The 16,958-nt window shown below is 32.6% G+C and overlaps 2 protein-coding genes across 2 annotated transcripts in view; both read right to left on the minus strand.

Moving 5' to 3' along the window:
• The window catches only part of LOC143046813 (ovomucoid-like), a 37,029-nt gene extending 30,897 nt beyond the window's left edge, over positions 1-6,132 (minus strand). The window contains exons 1-2 of the mRNA XM_076219875.1: positions 6,123-6,132; positions 2,498-2,524 (exon numbers count right to left, since the gene is read on the minus strand). Of these exons, the coding sequence (XP_076075990.1) occupies positions 2,498-2,524; positions 6,123-6,132 (37 nt within the window). The remainder of the gene's footprint in view (positions 1-2,497; positions 2,525-6,122) is intronic.
• Positions 6,133-7,366: 1,234 nt separating this feature from the next.
• LOC143045347 (ovomucoid-like) lies at positions 7,367-16,592 on the minus strand. The gene is made up of 7 exons (XM_076217797.1): positions 16,481-16,592; positions 14,058-14,141; positions 13,711-13,890; positions 12,353-12,514; positions 11,382-11,509; positions 8,044-8,209; positions 7,367-7,469 (listed from the first exon to the last, which is right to left on the minus strand). Exons 1-7 carry the CDS (start codon positions 16,512-16,514, stop codon positions 7,411-7,413), a joined length of 813 nt encoding a protein of 270 aa, XP_076073912.1. The 5' UTR covers positions 16,515-16,592; the 3' UTR covers positions 7,367-7,410.
• Between the last annotated feature and the right edge of the window lie 366 nt (positions 16,593-16,958).

A 16,958-nucleotide genomic window follows, 5' to 3' on the forward strand; every position in this document is an offset into this window, starting at 1 on the left:
CTACTCTTTACACAAGTATTCCACATTCCAAACTAAAAGACAAATTGAAAGAGTTGGTATTACTTTGCTTCATAAAAAAGAATGGCCAACGTAGATACAAGTATCTTGTCTTAGGGAGGCATAAATCATACTTTGTAAAGAATCACTCTGATTCAAACAAAAAATTCTCTGAAACCGATATTATCAAGATGCTTGATTTCTTGATTGACAACATATTTGTAACGTTCGGAGGACGTGTTTTTCAACAGACTGTCCCAATGGGAACAAACTGTGCCCCTCTACTTGCCGACTTGTTTCTTTATTATTATGAGGCTGACTTCATGCAGGAACTTCTTAGGAAGAAAGATAAGAAGTTAGCAATATCCTTTAACTCTACTTTCCGCTATATAGATGACGTTCTTTCACTAAACAATTCAAAATTTGGTGACTATGTGGAACGCATCTATCCCATCGAATTGGAGATAAAGGATACTACAGATACAGTTAAGTCGGCTTCATATCTTGACTTACATCTAGAAATTGACAATGAGGGTCGGTTGAAAACAAAACTTTACGACAAAAGAGATGATTTCAGCTTTCCAATTGTGAACTTTCCATTTCTAAGTAGCAACATTCCAGCAGCACCTGCATACAGGGTATATATCTCCCAATTGATACGATATGCCCGTGCTTGCATTTCCTATCATGATTTTCTTGATAGAGGGTTACTGCTCACAAGGAAGCTATTAAACCAAGAGTTCCAAATGGTGAAGTTGAAATCATCCCTTCGTAAATTTTACGGACGCCATCACGAGTTGGTTGACCGTTATGGAATAACCGTTTCACAAATGATATCGGATATGTTCTTTACGTCGTAACTACAATCCTCTTCCCTTTCATGAATGTGACCTACCGAATTAGACTATTTACCGGATTTGTAATCACATAAGCAACACGACGGGTGCCACATGTGGAGCAGGATCTGCTTACCCTTCCGGAGCACCTGAGATCACCCCTAGTTTTTGGTGGGGTTCGTGTTGTTTATTCTTTAGTTTTCTATGTTGTGTCATGTGTACTATTGTTTTTCTGTTTGTCTTTTTCATTTTTAGCCATGGCGTTGTCAGTTTGTTTTAGATTTATGAGTTTGACTGTTCCTTTGGTATCTTTCGTCCCTCTTTTGTTAAATAAGACAACTATTTGATTTTATTTGTTTTTTCTATAATGAGTCGTTTGTTAAACGTCCTTTTGTGTTTTATATATGAATTGAACAAATGTTTTTAGAAACCTTCAAATGCTCCAATTCGTTATTGTATCCCCGCTTTAAAAAAGAAGTGTGGTTCAATTTGTTTATTTTAAAGTTGAATATTGCCACCCTAAAAACATTACTGTAAATTCAGAAATTATTGCGTGCATTTATTATTGTGATTTTGCCATTTTAAACTAAAATGCGATTTTCATTTTTGCGATATTTAGAAAAATCCTGTTTAATTCATATAAAAAAACTTGTGAGTTTAATTTATTGCGACTATAACCCGGTCGCATTTATCGCAATAATAAAAACATCACAATAATTTCTGAATTTACAGTATTCTATTTGATTGTTTTAAAGACACTTAATGGTAACATGATATTATCACTTTTGGGAGACCATAATCTGATTGATGTTTTTAAGTTGCGGTAAAATGAAAAATACTTCTGCAGTTGGGCTTTTATAATTTAAATTTGTAATTTATTGATTGCTGTACATGCTATTATGAACAAAAACAGATATATGAAGCAATGATGAAGATTTCTTAAGGTGGTACCTAACACTACAGGGAGATAACTCTGTCAAATCAGCTAAACGTTTTAATCACGTTGTATTGTAAAGGAAATATTAAGCTTCTCAATGATCAATAAATGTCAAACTGCAATTATCCTACCAATTTTTTTCCGAGAAAGTGATTGGTTCAAGTTTTTTTTTAAATTTTTATAGTTTTTTCAAAGGGTCAAAGTTAATATTTTATCAAAATTTTATGAAAATTAAACGAGCCAAATTAATTTTAGTCAATGTGTAGGGTACCACCTTAATATGAATCTTATACACCTGAAAAGGTCAATGGATTTGAATTCTATTTATCTCATTACAGAGTTTACTGGCAAATAAACAAGTTCCCAATGCCCCATGTTTAGTTTTATTTTATTGTATTAATCTTATTACAGAGATTACTGACAGATGACCATGTTGCCAATACCTCATGTTTAGTTTTAGGTGAATGATGTAGGCCTTTCCCTTTATATTATATTAGAACATATTACTTCATCCAGGAGACACTGATTACCTGAATATAAAATACAAACATCATAAGAGGAACGAAAGACAGACTCCAGAGGGACATTCAAACTCAAAAACATGTAATGATTCAAAACAGTGGATTGGATTGGCAAATCATTTAATTAGTTTTTGTATAAAAATGTTACAAAAAAGTCAGCGATTTTTTCTTCTTCATGTAATGCATTTCTACTTAATTTTACTTACTATATGTTTGGACAGCTGACCTACATACTGGTGGGAGGTACACGTTTTGATTTTGTTACGTTGGCTCTGTCCAAACGCAAAATCTGTAAAGGAATAAAGCGTTGGTGAAGAGTATTATGAGTATTTGATATTGATGAATTGTAAATTGAATATTTTGTAAAAGCTTTTATGTAAAAAGTTTTATAGTTTTGTTATTTTAGACCCTTTGACTAAAATTTAACAAATTCAACATTCTGGCTTGTCGTGTATAACTTGAATATGACCTGATGCAAATACTGAACCATGGAACCTCCCCCACCCCCCGTTTCAGGTGGGGTTCGTTTTTCGCAGTTTTTTCTCAGTTTTCTATTTTGTGTTTTGTGTACTGTTAGTCTTTGTCTTTTAAAGCCATATCGTTGTCAGTTAATTTTCGACTTTGAATGTCCCTTTTGTATCTGTTGCCTCTCGTTTAAATCATATACATTCTTAAGAATGTAACTTTGACAAGGTAATAAGTGTTAAAGTAATAGATCTTTTATCATTAAGATTCTCAAAATATTCCACGTTCTATTGAAAATACCTCCTTTAAAAAAGAGGAGCTAACCCAAATCAGGGCACACAAGATAGAAAAAGAAGATTTGGATGCACGAGCTACGCACCTTTTAACTTAAGGGAACAAGAAAGATGCAAATCCGTTAACTTTATAAGATATGTTGAAAATAGAATTCATTTTAATTCAATATTTAAATGGCGTGTCATACTACTCTCGCATAACTAAACTTTAAGAAAAAATATTGTTCATTTTCCATCGTTAACTTTCCTTTCTACGTAGACATTTCAACACCACCGTCATACGGAATATATTATAATAAGTTGATACGATATGTCAAGTATTACGATTCCAATTTTGAATTATTTAGGGTTGCTGCTTACAAGGAAGCAATCGAACGATGCGTTTATTAGTAAAATTTATTCCCCCTCTTTCAGTTTTATTAAAGCTATCTCGAGTAGGTTGACATATTTGCAAATGATTTTCTTGTCGTAACAACAATCTAGACATCCTTTCCTCGATTTCAACATACCAAATGCTTATCACCTGATGTTTTTCTTGCTATATTCAAAAGGTCAGGGACTATAAGAAAAACTGTTTACCTCTTATTTATGGTTGCATTTTGATGTGTTACTCTATATCTTATTCCTGTGTAGACTTTTGAGACTTGCTGGTCTTTTTATCGTTTGTATTGCAATGGCGTTGTCATTTGTACAACATCATACTTTTATTGGTATCCGCTCCATCTTTCAGCTGTTCATATATAACGGCGAACACGTAGGTAAATGGGTTCTACGTTGTATACATTGCCAAGCGGGAAAATTGAGTATACTGATTATACTTAATATAATGTGTCTCATCTATAATACGAAACTTATATTTCAAAAAAATTTGGGAAGAAAGCGGAAAAGTCATATGAAACCTCAAATTAAAAAAAAAATATGCATATGTTTTTATGACTAAATGAGTAGTTTTCATTATATAACCTATGTACATATTTTTTTTTTCTGCAGACAATTCTTTAATTTGTCCACATTTAGAAGAAGTTTACTTTTTTTAATTGCTTGCTTCCAGGAAGCAATTCGCCGACATATTTTCCGTATGCATTGTTACCTTAGCGTAACACTCCTCGTAAAAATCCGGTGATCGCAATACGCATGGATCTGTCATTAAAATAACCAATTATATGATTGTACATGTTAAACACGTGCTCAATACCCATATGTTTTTTGTTGATTGTTTACTATAAGGTGGCAATCGGTAAACTTCGGCTTCATAACACGGCATTATCATATTTGTAAAATCATAACAGACACTGTTAGAGATTAAAATAAATTGACGATTAAACGATATATTTGCGTAAAAAAATGATTAAATCGTGCACAGAAGTCATAGACAATAACTGTTTAGTGTCTTTAAATATTAGATGTATTTGTACAAGGCTAAGAAACAGGTGTAGTGCGAGCTTTAGTGAGCTATTACTCCTATTTCGTGCCGAGTACAAATACAGCTGATACTTAAAGACACTAAACAGATATTGTCTTTATCCTGCATTTAATCTGTTTATTGTTTGTGCTTAAAAAGACACAAAAAACTCATTTTTTTTACATTAATTTTCGATTGAACATCCATCCCTTAAGGCCATGTAGTAATGTTAAAATCACAGTTAGTTGAAGACGGGTTCCAAAAAAAGGATCTCGAATGGTCAACAATAATACATCGTTCAATGAGAATAATTATCTATTTTAACATAAAAAATAATTTCAACAGTAAAAACAAATAACAAAACATTGTACAATTGGTAACAGAAGTGTACGAGTTGTTCTACGCTTCAGAATTTTAAACTGAACTTGACATTCACCTAACATGCATGCTGAAATTGACATGTTTGATTTTGTTACACTTGTACACTTTCAAGTTTTGAAATCGATGATTGTCGTCGTAGAAAATACTCCTGTTTATGTTCGTCTGTTCAATTCTTATTGCTCTAAAGAAATGTTTGAAAACAAACAGAACGTATAAAAGTAATCATAAGTTCGCATAATGTCTTACAATACGACACTAGAATGCGACTGCAATACACATTCTGAGATCATGCAGGTTCATACAACATTCGTCAACAGCAATACACAAACGTAGTCCGGCATTCGGCGGAGCTTTAAAGAGATATCTGTATAGTATCAGCTACAGCAGAGCGATATCTGTAGGGCTGTATCAGTACAGTAAGACACCCAATTGCAGAATACAATGATATATGCATGCATTGGTTCAAGAATTGGATAAACATTATTTTCAACCAGTCACTCGTTTCATAAGACTTGCGAGGAAGTGCAAGCTCGTCAGATCTATTGGACCCATTATAGTAAGTATAAGGTGGATACATATTGTATATGTTTTTAACAATATTAATCACATGGTACACACGTTTTTGTTGTATTTTTTTCCAGAATGACATCAATGCGTCTTATGAATATTATGAGGAGGAGACCAGCACATCGAACGCAACTAGGTTGTATTCTCAATAATGCTCATAATGAAAGATATTTGTAGATATAGACACATTTGAAATGTGAGGAGGGATAAAACAAAATACTCAAACAAACACGAAACTAAAGGTATTTTAACAGTAGAAATCCTACATAAAACTAGGTAGGGTATCATTTTGAATGTGAACTTACCAACAACAGCAAGAAAACAATCGACCACAACATGGTGACTGATTTTCTGTTTAAGCTTATCTCTTGTATCTTTCTTGGTATTCAATGAGTTTTGTTTTATAAAGAAACTGTCACAAATTATGGTCATAGGAAACTACAGGCTTAAAAGAGCCTATGTCGCCCATTTGGATCTTCAACAGTAGACATTTTTTTTAGTAAAAATCACTATGTATTGAAAGGACAAAAGTATTTATGTACAGATCTTGTCCTGCTGATCATGTCCTGCTGATCATGATTGCTTATTAAACATACATGTATGTGTATCTTTGACAGTTTTCAAAAAATTTTACAAGACTTCAAAAAGTTATAAAAGTTTCTTTAAATAAAAAATAAATTCAATAACGACTATACTTAATAATATAGCCATACAGTTTCTCACTTGTCGTCATGATCAATTTATTATGTAATATTTCTATCTAAATATTATAGTTTTCAAAATAATATGCAAAGTTCAAAAATAAAAGAAAGGAAAAAATCGTCAATTAATTGTAATACCTTCAACAGGGAGTCAACATACTTTTTTGGTCTTCGAAAATTAAGTGTAAATCACGATTTGTTGATCATTTAAGCTAGAAATTGCTAAAAGTCGTTATTAAAAAATTAAGTTATTCCATATAGTAGTCTGATTCATGATAATTTCAGTCATTTGACTTATCGGTAGATCATGTCTTGCTAATAATTTTAATTTCTCTGTCTCTATATTATAGGTATCAAAATAAAAGCAAAAGTTAAAAAGAAATGATAAATTTTGACATTTAAGGACTATAACCCTATAAAAGGTCGTCTGACAGTGGTGAGGAAAACACCCACACCAGCATATAGATTTCAAGATTCTTAACATTTCTGCTTTCTGTCAGAGTTTGTCTATTCATAGTGGTTTTCAAGATTATAAACAAAACTAGCTTTTTACCTCTACGTTCTATTTTCAGACTATTTAGCCATCTTGGCTGACAGATATTGTCCTCCAACACAATTGTCAAAATTAGATACTCAAATTATGATTGTGGTCATCTTTGGTTAAATGTGCCATTTAGATTCAGAAGACGACAGCCGGCGGACGACAATTTAAGGGAAAGGTTTACTTTTCTTTTTGGCAAGCCAAATAGAGTACTCGGGTATTATCACTCTGATTATATGACAAATATGTAATAAAACTTCTACAGAAACAACCAATCAATTGAAACCAGATATGTCATATATTTCCATTGTAAGGTTATAGTTTTATTGCTTTGATATTATCAGTAAGTCGACCAATAAGGAGTGTAGGACAGCTTTAATCTTCAACTGAGTCTGTTACAGTCTGTTATTCTGCAAATCAGCAAACACATATTGTCATATTTTGGGTATAAGTTTGTAATAAAACGTTGGGAAGGTATATAGAAAGATCATCTATAACCATCTGTGACCAAAAATGTTGATTTTGAAAAAAGAATCCTCTAGCGAACTGTTACAGTTATGAAACCAGATATTCCAGTACTTGCCACATAAGAAACTCCAATGCAAACTATGTTGAATAATTTATTTTTATACAAGTGAATGACATATAGTTAAGGAGAGCCTGTGGCTTTGTGTTACATATATAAAGACAAAAGACATAGTTTAAAGAAAACATAAGATGTAATGGTCATTATCACCATCAGCTTTTATTTATTTCATCAAATGCAAGTTTAACCAACGAATGACTTGCAGACAGAATTGGAGATTAAGTGCACCATGTTATTCTCATCTGAAAAAAAGACACATTTTATAAGATTTACAATAACTGAAAAAAATCTCATCCATCAAAATAAATACTTTGTAAATTACTAGATTTGAATACAGTCAGAAATCATAACTATTTTTTCTCTCTCGAAGTTACTATTTTTTTCTCTCTCGAAATTACTATTCTATCTACTGGTATACTATTTATTGATCTCAAATCATTTACACCTATTTTTTTTCATTCGAAGATTTTAAGTTACACTGATATAGATGGCCATATTCAGACCCTTTTCGTCTTTGACATTATTTTATTTCAAGAGTAATTTTCATTTTTCCCTCGAGGAAATTTTCATATGTGAAACCCTAAGCTGACTGACAACATGAGGGCAAAAGTTGAACATAGGTTTGTGTTTTCCCTTTTCTATTTTCATTTGTAAAACTCAGTACTTAATATGAAGATATCTTTCGTCTCTATTGATATTGGTATTGCTGTTGTGGTTTATCAAATAAGTATTTTACACACTATCGTTTTTCAGTTGAGTCTTGTTTGAATAAGGTTGTATTTGATTTTCTTGTTTCGCAACTCGAGTTTTACTTACCGAGTTTTTTGCTATAGTCCATACGTCTGCAGTAATAGCATGGTCCAGGATATGTATGGTGGTCAGCACCGCATAGATATTCGTGTTCTCTTGGACAGGTCCATAAATGCCCAGTGCTTCCTTCTCCTGCTATGGACCCATGGGTCATATATGAACTACAGTCGAGCTACAAGATGTGATAGTAAATCATTGTAACTTTACTACATCATGGAAAACAGCTATACTGCGTTTACACCAGTAAAGGCAACGTCTTTACTGCAATTTGCTCGAAAGAACATTTCTGATTAGTAATGATATGCTTTTAATAGAACAATAATAAAATATGATGTCTGCGTCTACTTCTACAATTCAGTCGTTTACGGTCAACAATTACGTACCTTTAAGACGGGTAGTAAGGTCGTCATATCGAGGGGCGTATAGTACAGTGATTTTGTCATAGTTTGGTTAAGTTAGACATGGTTGTGTTTTATTGACAATCAATGACACAATATAAACATTCAGATTTTTCGCTAAAGGAACCTCTGAATAAAAATTCAAGCTGGTAAGTATCTTTGTATATTGCTAATATGAAAGTACGTTAAAGTTTTCATCATATAGTTATAATTTGACACAGAATAATGCTTGTGTATGTCAATATTTATAAGTTGTTGTTCGTTTCTAATGCATAAATACAATTATTTCTTTACTGTCTGTTACATTTCATATTTCGATATGGTATGAATCTGCCGTCAATTATTCCGAAAAAAAATCTACATTTGCACACAATTTAAGGTTACAGAAAATTCGGTGTCATGGTTTGGTTCATTAGTGTCATGGTTTAATTCATGTTGGACATAGTTCAATTATGAGATTCCTGTCGTGAATGATAGAGATATTACGACCAAAATAAACAGACATTATGTACAACTATTAAAATACTGTTTAACAATATTTTGGCTGATAATTTTTTTCGTGTTAAACCTATTCTATCCTATTTTTTAAGTCAATATAGTGTCGTTATTTTCTTATGTTGTTATTTTGTTCCCAGACGAGTAGATCTAAGTTTTAGATATTAAGGATGATCTTCTACTCGCAAAAATACACCGCTCGAGAAAAATAAGTCGTCTACAGTAAAGCTCAGATAATATCATTATAATTATCATAATTAAAACACGTATAAAGAGATCACTAGAGTAATAAATTAATGAATTTCAATCATAGTAAATTTCTGTAAAAGTTGGTGTATTCGGAAGTCGATTATGACCTAAGAAAGCACATAGTAATATACAATTAGTAAATACAGTATGATTTCTAATGAGACAACTACATTTTGTATCAACCCTAGACCAAATGACGTAAATATTAGGTCACCGTAGCGTCACTGATGAGTCTTATGTAGACGAAACGCGCGTCTGGCGTACTAAATTATAATCCTGGTACCTTTGATAACTAACTAAAACAACTAACAGAGCTCATACCCCTTAGCAAGTAATTAAAGACTCCGACAAAATTAAAGATAAAGCAATTCAAATAAAAAAACGTACAGCCTGACTTATATTCAGTACAAAAAGCAAAAAATGAATATGATATACAGAAAAAAACGACAGCTAGTGCATCACAGACTGTAGACTTAATACAATGTCAGACAGGATATGACGTGGTTAAAATGTTTGCGGGCTCCCAACCAGTCCCTTGTCTTAATGTCCTCAATCTGGGCATACAGGTCACCGCACAACAAACTATAAATAAATTGTTGAAATGGACTTGACTGATCAGATCGACACAGAGCAAAGTAATCATGTTAAACAAAACATCAAAGATAGAACTGATCTGCGAGTACATTCCAAGCCAATAACAACTAATAAAAAGACATAAATCTAAGACAAAAAATTTCTTTTATTTATTTCAGAATGGAATACTGTTACCAATATTTATCTTATTGTCTGTGATTTCTCGCCTTGTCGGGTTAGAAATGAGGCTAAACACAGTTTAAATGAACTTGTACTAAGCACAACAGTACGTGTATCAATGATTTTTTCGATTATTTTTTCAATCACATTTGATAATGTACATTTTTCATACTAAATATTAAATCGATACCGTTTATTTGATTTTATAGTTGAGTTATTGTATCATGAACGGTATCATTTCTAAGTAGGTGGTGGACTCTGTCGGGGATAATTACCGTGAGAAATGATTAATGACGTCTACTCAAAACCCCAGTCCCACTAGACCACGATCGCACCACGCTCACCGCGATCTAAAATAAATTCAGATCGTAGTGGGGTCGCGGTATGAGCGGCATACATTTTCGTTGCTTTCACATTGCTACTACGTCCTTATTACGTTGCTACAATGATCCCGCTACGATTATGCCACGTTCTCATTGCGCTTATTCTTCGACCTCACTACGTTTATCAAAATCTTTCTACGCTCATCACGTTCTCACTACGACCATACCACGAGACTAAACCATCAACATTTAAGGCGGAGCTTACCTTTTGTACACATTGAATGCAATCCAATTGGAAATGTAAATTCTGTCTGATTGACAAGTAATTACATATGATGTACAATCAAATTTATTTTGTTCAAGAAGCAAAACCCTAAATTCACTAAAAACGTGGGGCTTTTTTTGTGGGGAGGGGAATAACGATCTTAAATATTATTGCTTAGCTCAGATGTTAAAAAAAGGATATCAACTTCAATTACAATTGGTGGAAAATCACTTGTTATGTTGTATGCTTATCTTCTTATACATACAAATAAATTGAAATACTGGGTACAATAAGGTAAACTCGAATTAGATAGTAATACAATAATAATAATACCGCATAAAGACATCTTCATTGTCAATTTATTAAATTAGCAATGACACTGTTGACCTCTCTATCTCAATAGTATATTCCGAAGCATAATTGCAGTTTTAATATTGATTTTTGTTAGTTCGTATTAGTTAAATCATATAAGGATTTTTTCACCATCTGAAATGTCCTATTGACTTGATAGTGTTTAAATCAAACTTCTTTTTGAAAAGACGAGTAGTCTCTTTAAAACATATAGAAGTCTCTTTTTGAAACGATATTCACAAGATCATATATATCACAGAGACTTCTGAAAAGAGAAGACTTTGAGGTTTTCTATTTAGATAACTGAACTTAACAATCAAATGAAAATCTTAATAAAACTACAACGATCATCGGCGTTCTCTGGTGATTAAAATCAAAATATCCAATGTTATCTTAAATATAGCAAATTGTATTCGGATATTAAACTCCAAGAATGCATGAAAAAATTATATGCTACTTTTCTGTTGTGTATCTTATTTACATTTTTATAATAACTACGTTTATCCTTACCATTGTTGTTGATGCATACGGGTCTGTCCCATCACATGAACCATTGTGTGCCATATGATATCTATCTGATAAAGTACTAGATAGATGGGCATATTTACATCCATACATGGTCAGCCAACAAGGATTCTCTGAAAATAAAATAAATACCAATAAAAAAAAAAAAAAGTATGTTAAATTATTTATGTTTAGCAATAACAATAGATCTGTTCTCTTTTTTTTTCTCTTTCTTTTTAACATGTTTTATAATAAATGTACAATGAAAATATACATCTATATATGATAAACAAATCTAAATTGAAAACAACGTTCAAACCTATGATTGCGTTGGATAAAAACCGCAATTTTTATAACGTGTACATGTATCAAATTTCGTTGTAAAGGGGTCTAAATACAGCACAAACAACATTTACCAAAAGACCAAAAGAGTGAAAAAATATATTTTAAAAAACCGCATTTGACTAACAGGTCGAACAACTGATGTTCTTAAACCCTGATGACTGACATTGACGATTGCCAAATAAATTGATCACAAGGTGTAACAAAATTTCTTTATCAACTTAATACCAAGTAGAAAACAATAAACTTGCGGCAAAGATTTTAAACCACAACTTGAGGTGCTATTTTTTTTTTACACGAAATCGTGCTCATTTTTCTACACGATCTCCGGATTTCGACAATTAATGTCTCTTCAGTGATGTTAGGATAGAAAAGTATTTGGAAGGCCATATAATTTACCTTAATTTAGAATAGACTCTTGAATTTTAAAGAGTAAAAAAAGGATGAACGGATTATATAAGCCGGAGGGAAAATATAATACAAGCCCAAACGAAATAAATATATGATTTATATATATATATATATATATGTCTTTGACATATTACCGACTTTGGATCTGTAGTCTTTTTCCATGGCTAAATCTACTGATATTTTGTATATTTTTTATACATGGCGTCCACTTTGTCGCTACTTACTAAATGTGATATTGCCTGTACTACACACGGGATCTAAGTGATTGTCGCAGGTGTGTGGACAGTTTTTGTCCGTTTCAGAACATTCACCAGAGTGAGCATAACCAACATGATCTCCAGTTTTAGTTGCGTCGCAATTTGCCAAGTTTAAGAAACATCTATTATCTGCAAATGTTGAAATACATAATCATATCAAGTTTTATGTTTGCATTGATATGTCCCTTCAAAATTTCTTCTTTGTTAAAATCGTCTTCCTATCAAACAAATTGATTTGATATTCAATAAAACAAGTTTTCATTGTTGAAATTGACTACTCTTGAAAATCTGTAAGTCTATTCACAGTGTTAATTCTATTCCTAACTAAAACTAAAAGTTGAAGTTGGAAGGAGATTGTTCCCATAACTAGTATCTAATATCCATGTATTTTCGTGGCAGGGCAGACTAGATAGAAGATTATTTCAATAAACAAAAGCATTAACCAGTCGAAAAGGTGCATGTCAGCTTAAGGAAAGACGTAAATGATTTTGTTTAGTGTGAAGGAAATGCTCTTTTAGTCAATAATTGTGATTTCTTTACAATTGAGAAAATAATGCGAGCAGAATATCATGGATAAAGTCAACAAATTTAACTGCCCTAGTATCTGTATCTACCACTTGTATTGTAGTGTTCATTTTTGCCAAAAACTAAGGACTTTCTCAACCAAGACATAGATAACCTTAGTTGTATTTAACACTGTTTTTAATTAAGGGTCCTCAATGCTTTTCAACTTTGAACTTGTTTGGCTTTATAGCTATTTTGAACTGAGCGTCACTGATGAGTCTTATGTAGACGAAACGCGCTTCTGGTGTATTGAATTATAAGCCTGGTACTTTTTATAACTATTTACACCACTTGGTCGAGGCCACTGTGTGTGGACGTTTCGTCCCCGAGGGCATCACCAGCCCAGTAGTCAGCACTTCGGTGTTGGCATAAATATCAATTATATGTTGTTAATAAATTCCTGTTTACACAAAATTAATATGGATTTTTCGAAAAACTAAGGATTTCTTTTTATCCCAGGCATAGATGACCTTATCCACATTTGACACATTTTTTGAATATTGGGTCATCAAAGCTCTTTAACTTTGAACCTGTTTTGCTTTATAACAATTTTGAACTGAGCGTCACTGATGAGTCATTTGTAGACGAAACACGCGTCTGGCGTTTTAAATTATAAGTCTGGTACTTTTGATAATTATCAACTATCTAAAATGAGTGTTTTTACTTTATAGTTAACTCCCTCTTACTTCCATTTGTGATTTATCGTTAACAAATTTCAAGTAAATTGGAACCCCTCGCATCTCAAAATGAATACAACTTACGGTAGGTGTTTCCATCAGTTCCACAGGCTAACTGTACTTCTTCATCACATACATCCTTACAGCTATAATGAATGGGAGGTGTGTGGGTAACGTGACTACAGGAGCCACGGTGTGCATAATGAAGATTGATTCCCTTTGCCTTTGAGTAGCATATTGCAACATTCAGGCGACACTGATTGCCTAAAAATAATGATCGAAAAATCAATAGAGGGTAACTGTTTAAAACAATAGATAACATTAGGAAATAATCGAATTATTTGAATAAAAATAGAAACATTACAAGTAAGCGACGTTTGTGCAATTTTGTTTTTGTTTTTGTTTGTTTGTGTATTGATATCTCTACTTACTATATGTTTTGCCATCTGTTCCACACACAGGTGCGTACTGGGAAGTACAAGTTCTGTGGCAGTTGGTTTGTCCTAAAGCAACATCTGAAAAAGCAACAATTGCTAGTGAAGAGTATTTAGTATTGATAAGTTGATCATCGATATATGGTAAGAAACTTGAAGAACAATCATAGCGGAACGTTAACTCCCTCTTAAAATTGAACTGTTAAATTATTTCTACGAGTCAGACTTTATACAAGAGCTATCATTATTATTTACCTTCTAGTACAGAAGATTTCCTCTCCGTGAATTATCAAATATTTGTAATTGGCGACTAAGTTGATCGCATCTACCATAGATAAAGTTAAGTCTGCTCATATGTTGACTTACATCTAGGAATTGGCAATGAAAATCGGTTGAGAACTATTCTTTACGACAAAAGAAATTATTTCCATTTTTCAATTATGAACATTCGTTTAGTAACAACAGTATCACCTGTATATGGAGTTTGCACAATATTCTAGAGCTTACATTAATTTTAGTATGTCGATTTCCTTGGGGTTTTGCTACTTATAAGGAAGCCATTGAATTATTATATAAAGACATTTTAATTCTAAAGTAAATCAATCTTCAGTTTTATGGCGTTACCGTGATCGCGTTGAATACTACAGATATGTGTTTTTCGTATCCACAATCTAGACCTCGATTTTGAGACACCAAATGCTTATTACCTGATGTTTACTTGCCATGGTCAAACGTGATGACGAGGGTTTGCAGTTTAACTGGAACATACCTTTCTGGAGTTCGCCCCTTGTTTTCGGTGACGTTCTGATGATCTGGTCAAGACTTTATTTTGTGTAGTGTTTTGTGTACTGTTGTTTGTCTTGTCGCTGTTTGTTTTGGACATGGTGTTATCAGTTTTCTCTAACTTAAAAGGTTTTAAATGACCCTCCAATGGCATCTTTCAGCTATTTATTTATAGCGTAAAAGGTGTAGATCTTCTAAATAATGGTTACTATATACAATGTGTATATGTTCCGGACCATATGAATATTCCGGACCATACGCGTATGGTTATGACCATATGCGTTTACTCATATGGTCCGACCGTAGGCGTATGGTGGGACCATATGAGTATATATTCGTTTGGTTATTAACGGGACAGACCATATAAGTATTTGGACCATATAGTTTTTTTTCTCTCAATTATATGCATTAAAAAACTTTATAAAAAACAATGATTGCTACATGCAATTGTATTATTTACAAGTCAAATAGCATTAAATATTGACCCAAAGTTAGTTTTCATCGCTTATTGTATTCTTGCATGTATGCGTAGGGTGACATTTACTTCCACACGATACCATAGCTTTTCTTGGGTCCTGTGTCATTCCGATGTGTCTACGGTGTTTTAAAAAGCTCTAGATTTCCAATATCGTAACAAGACTGAAGTACATCATATCACCAGACAACTTTGAAAATTAAACTAGGGTTCTTGCCGGTGACGTATTTTTTAAAAACAAAAACACGTATAAGTATAAAAATTCTGAGTATTGCATTGCTAAATAAATGCCAATCATATAAAGTTTCAAAAGTAAGCAAATTATTAGACTCTTTTTCCTGTCGACTTAACGTCAGTTTATAGTAAAACAGTTGACTTCTTGTGTAAAAGTTCATTCAGATATTTTTAAAAGTTAACTTCACAGGTCGACATTTTGCCATTCACTCGTAATAACATCGGGAATGAAAAAGAAATGTGTTCACTGTAGTTTTGACTACTTATGACCTTTACTGTGTGAAACTGCTTATTTTTTTTTGTTAATCTTGTTAGTATTAATTTTTTTTATAGATCTATAATAAAATTACCTTTGGTAGTGTCTTTTTAATGACGTGACAACTAGAAGTAAATAGTCATCAAAGGTACCAGGATTATAATTTAGTACGCCAGACGCGCGTTTCGTCTACATAAGACACATCAGTGACGCTCATATCAAAATATGTATAAACCTGTAAACCTGTTAATTAACCCGACCATTTGAGTATATACCCATGTGGTCATGAGTAGCATGGGTTTGAATCTTGGCGAGGGAAGAACAAAAAATTTGCGAAGGCAAATTTACAGATCTAACATTGTTGGGTATATATATATTAATTATTATTACGAAACTAGTATTTAAAACCCTTTAACAACAAGGAGGGTCGAGAAGAACATGTCAGGAGAACAAAAACCTTACAAAAATAATTGACATTTAGGTAATTTGTTGGTATATACCCTTATGCTGATTATCGATATCAGAGAGGAATGTTTAAACGTCGAACATTTAATTCTTGCAATTTTTCATTTATGAAATTGTCACTTCAAGTAAATGCTCATCACAACTTAAGATATTTAAGCATCATAAATCCTACCAATAACCGGGGTCTATTAATGAATATTAACTTACCTACAACAGCAATAAGTAAAATTGACCACAGCATGGTGCCTGTTTTTTTTTCTGTTCTGGGCTCTACCTTATCTCCCTACCTTTACATATACTGGAATCGTGACTGTTCATATTGATAAGGTTGTAAAGATCGCTGACAATAATTTATTATATATTATTACACACAGGTTTTCAAAACTGTTGCAAATCAATTTTGTCCCCGATGAACTTCAAAAATTTATCACACTTTTTTGAAAACGGATTCAAGCTAGTATGTAATAAAGTCCAAAATAAAGGCCAGAGTCACATACTTTTGGCAGGAGACTGTTAAAACGCCCAATATGAACCCCTTGACTTTTTCGATGTTATTGTCATTTAACACCAGAGCACTCGGACGAAAACTTAAATGTCAATATAACCAAAACCATGGGCCAGAATTGCCCCCCCTTTTTTTTTATTGTAGATCAAGTTTGTTGGTCCCCTAGTATATAAGATGTGA

The sequence above is a fragment of the Mytilus galloprovincialis genome, chromosome 9 (genome assembly GCF_965363235.1).
Source record: "Mytilus galloprovincialis chromosome 9, xbMytGall1.hap1.1, whole genome shotgun sequence".
NCBI lineage: Eukaryota > Metazoa > Mollusca > Bivalvia > Mytilida > Mytilidae > Mytilus > Mytilus galloprovincialis.

Excerpts from the sequence above, each read along its gene's own strand:
- LOC143045347 (XM_076217797.1), bottom strand. The coding sequence starts at position 16,514 with ATGCTGTGGTCAATTTTACTTATTGCTGTTGTAG. Across the intron at positions 14,142-16,480 it reads TTTACTTATTGCTGTTGTAG|ATGTTGCTTTAGGACAAACC; the intron begins GTAAGTTAATAT and ends TTGCTTTTTCAG. Across the intron at positions 13,891-14,057 it reads AACAGATGGCAAAACATATA|GCAATCAGTGTCGCCTGAAT; the intron begins GTAAGTAGAGAT and ends CATTATTTTTAG.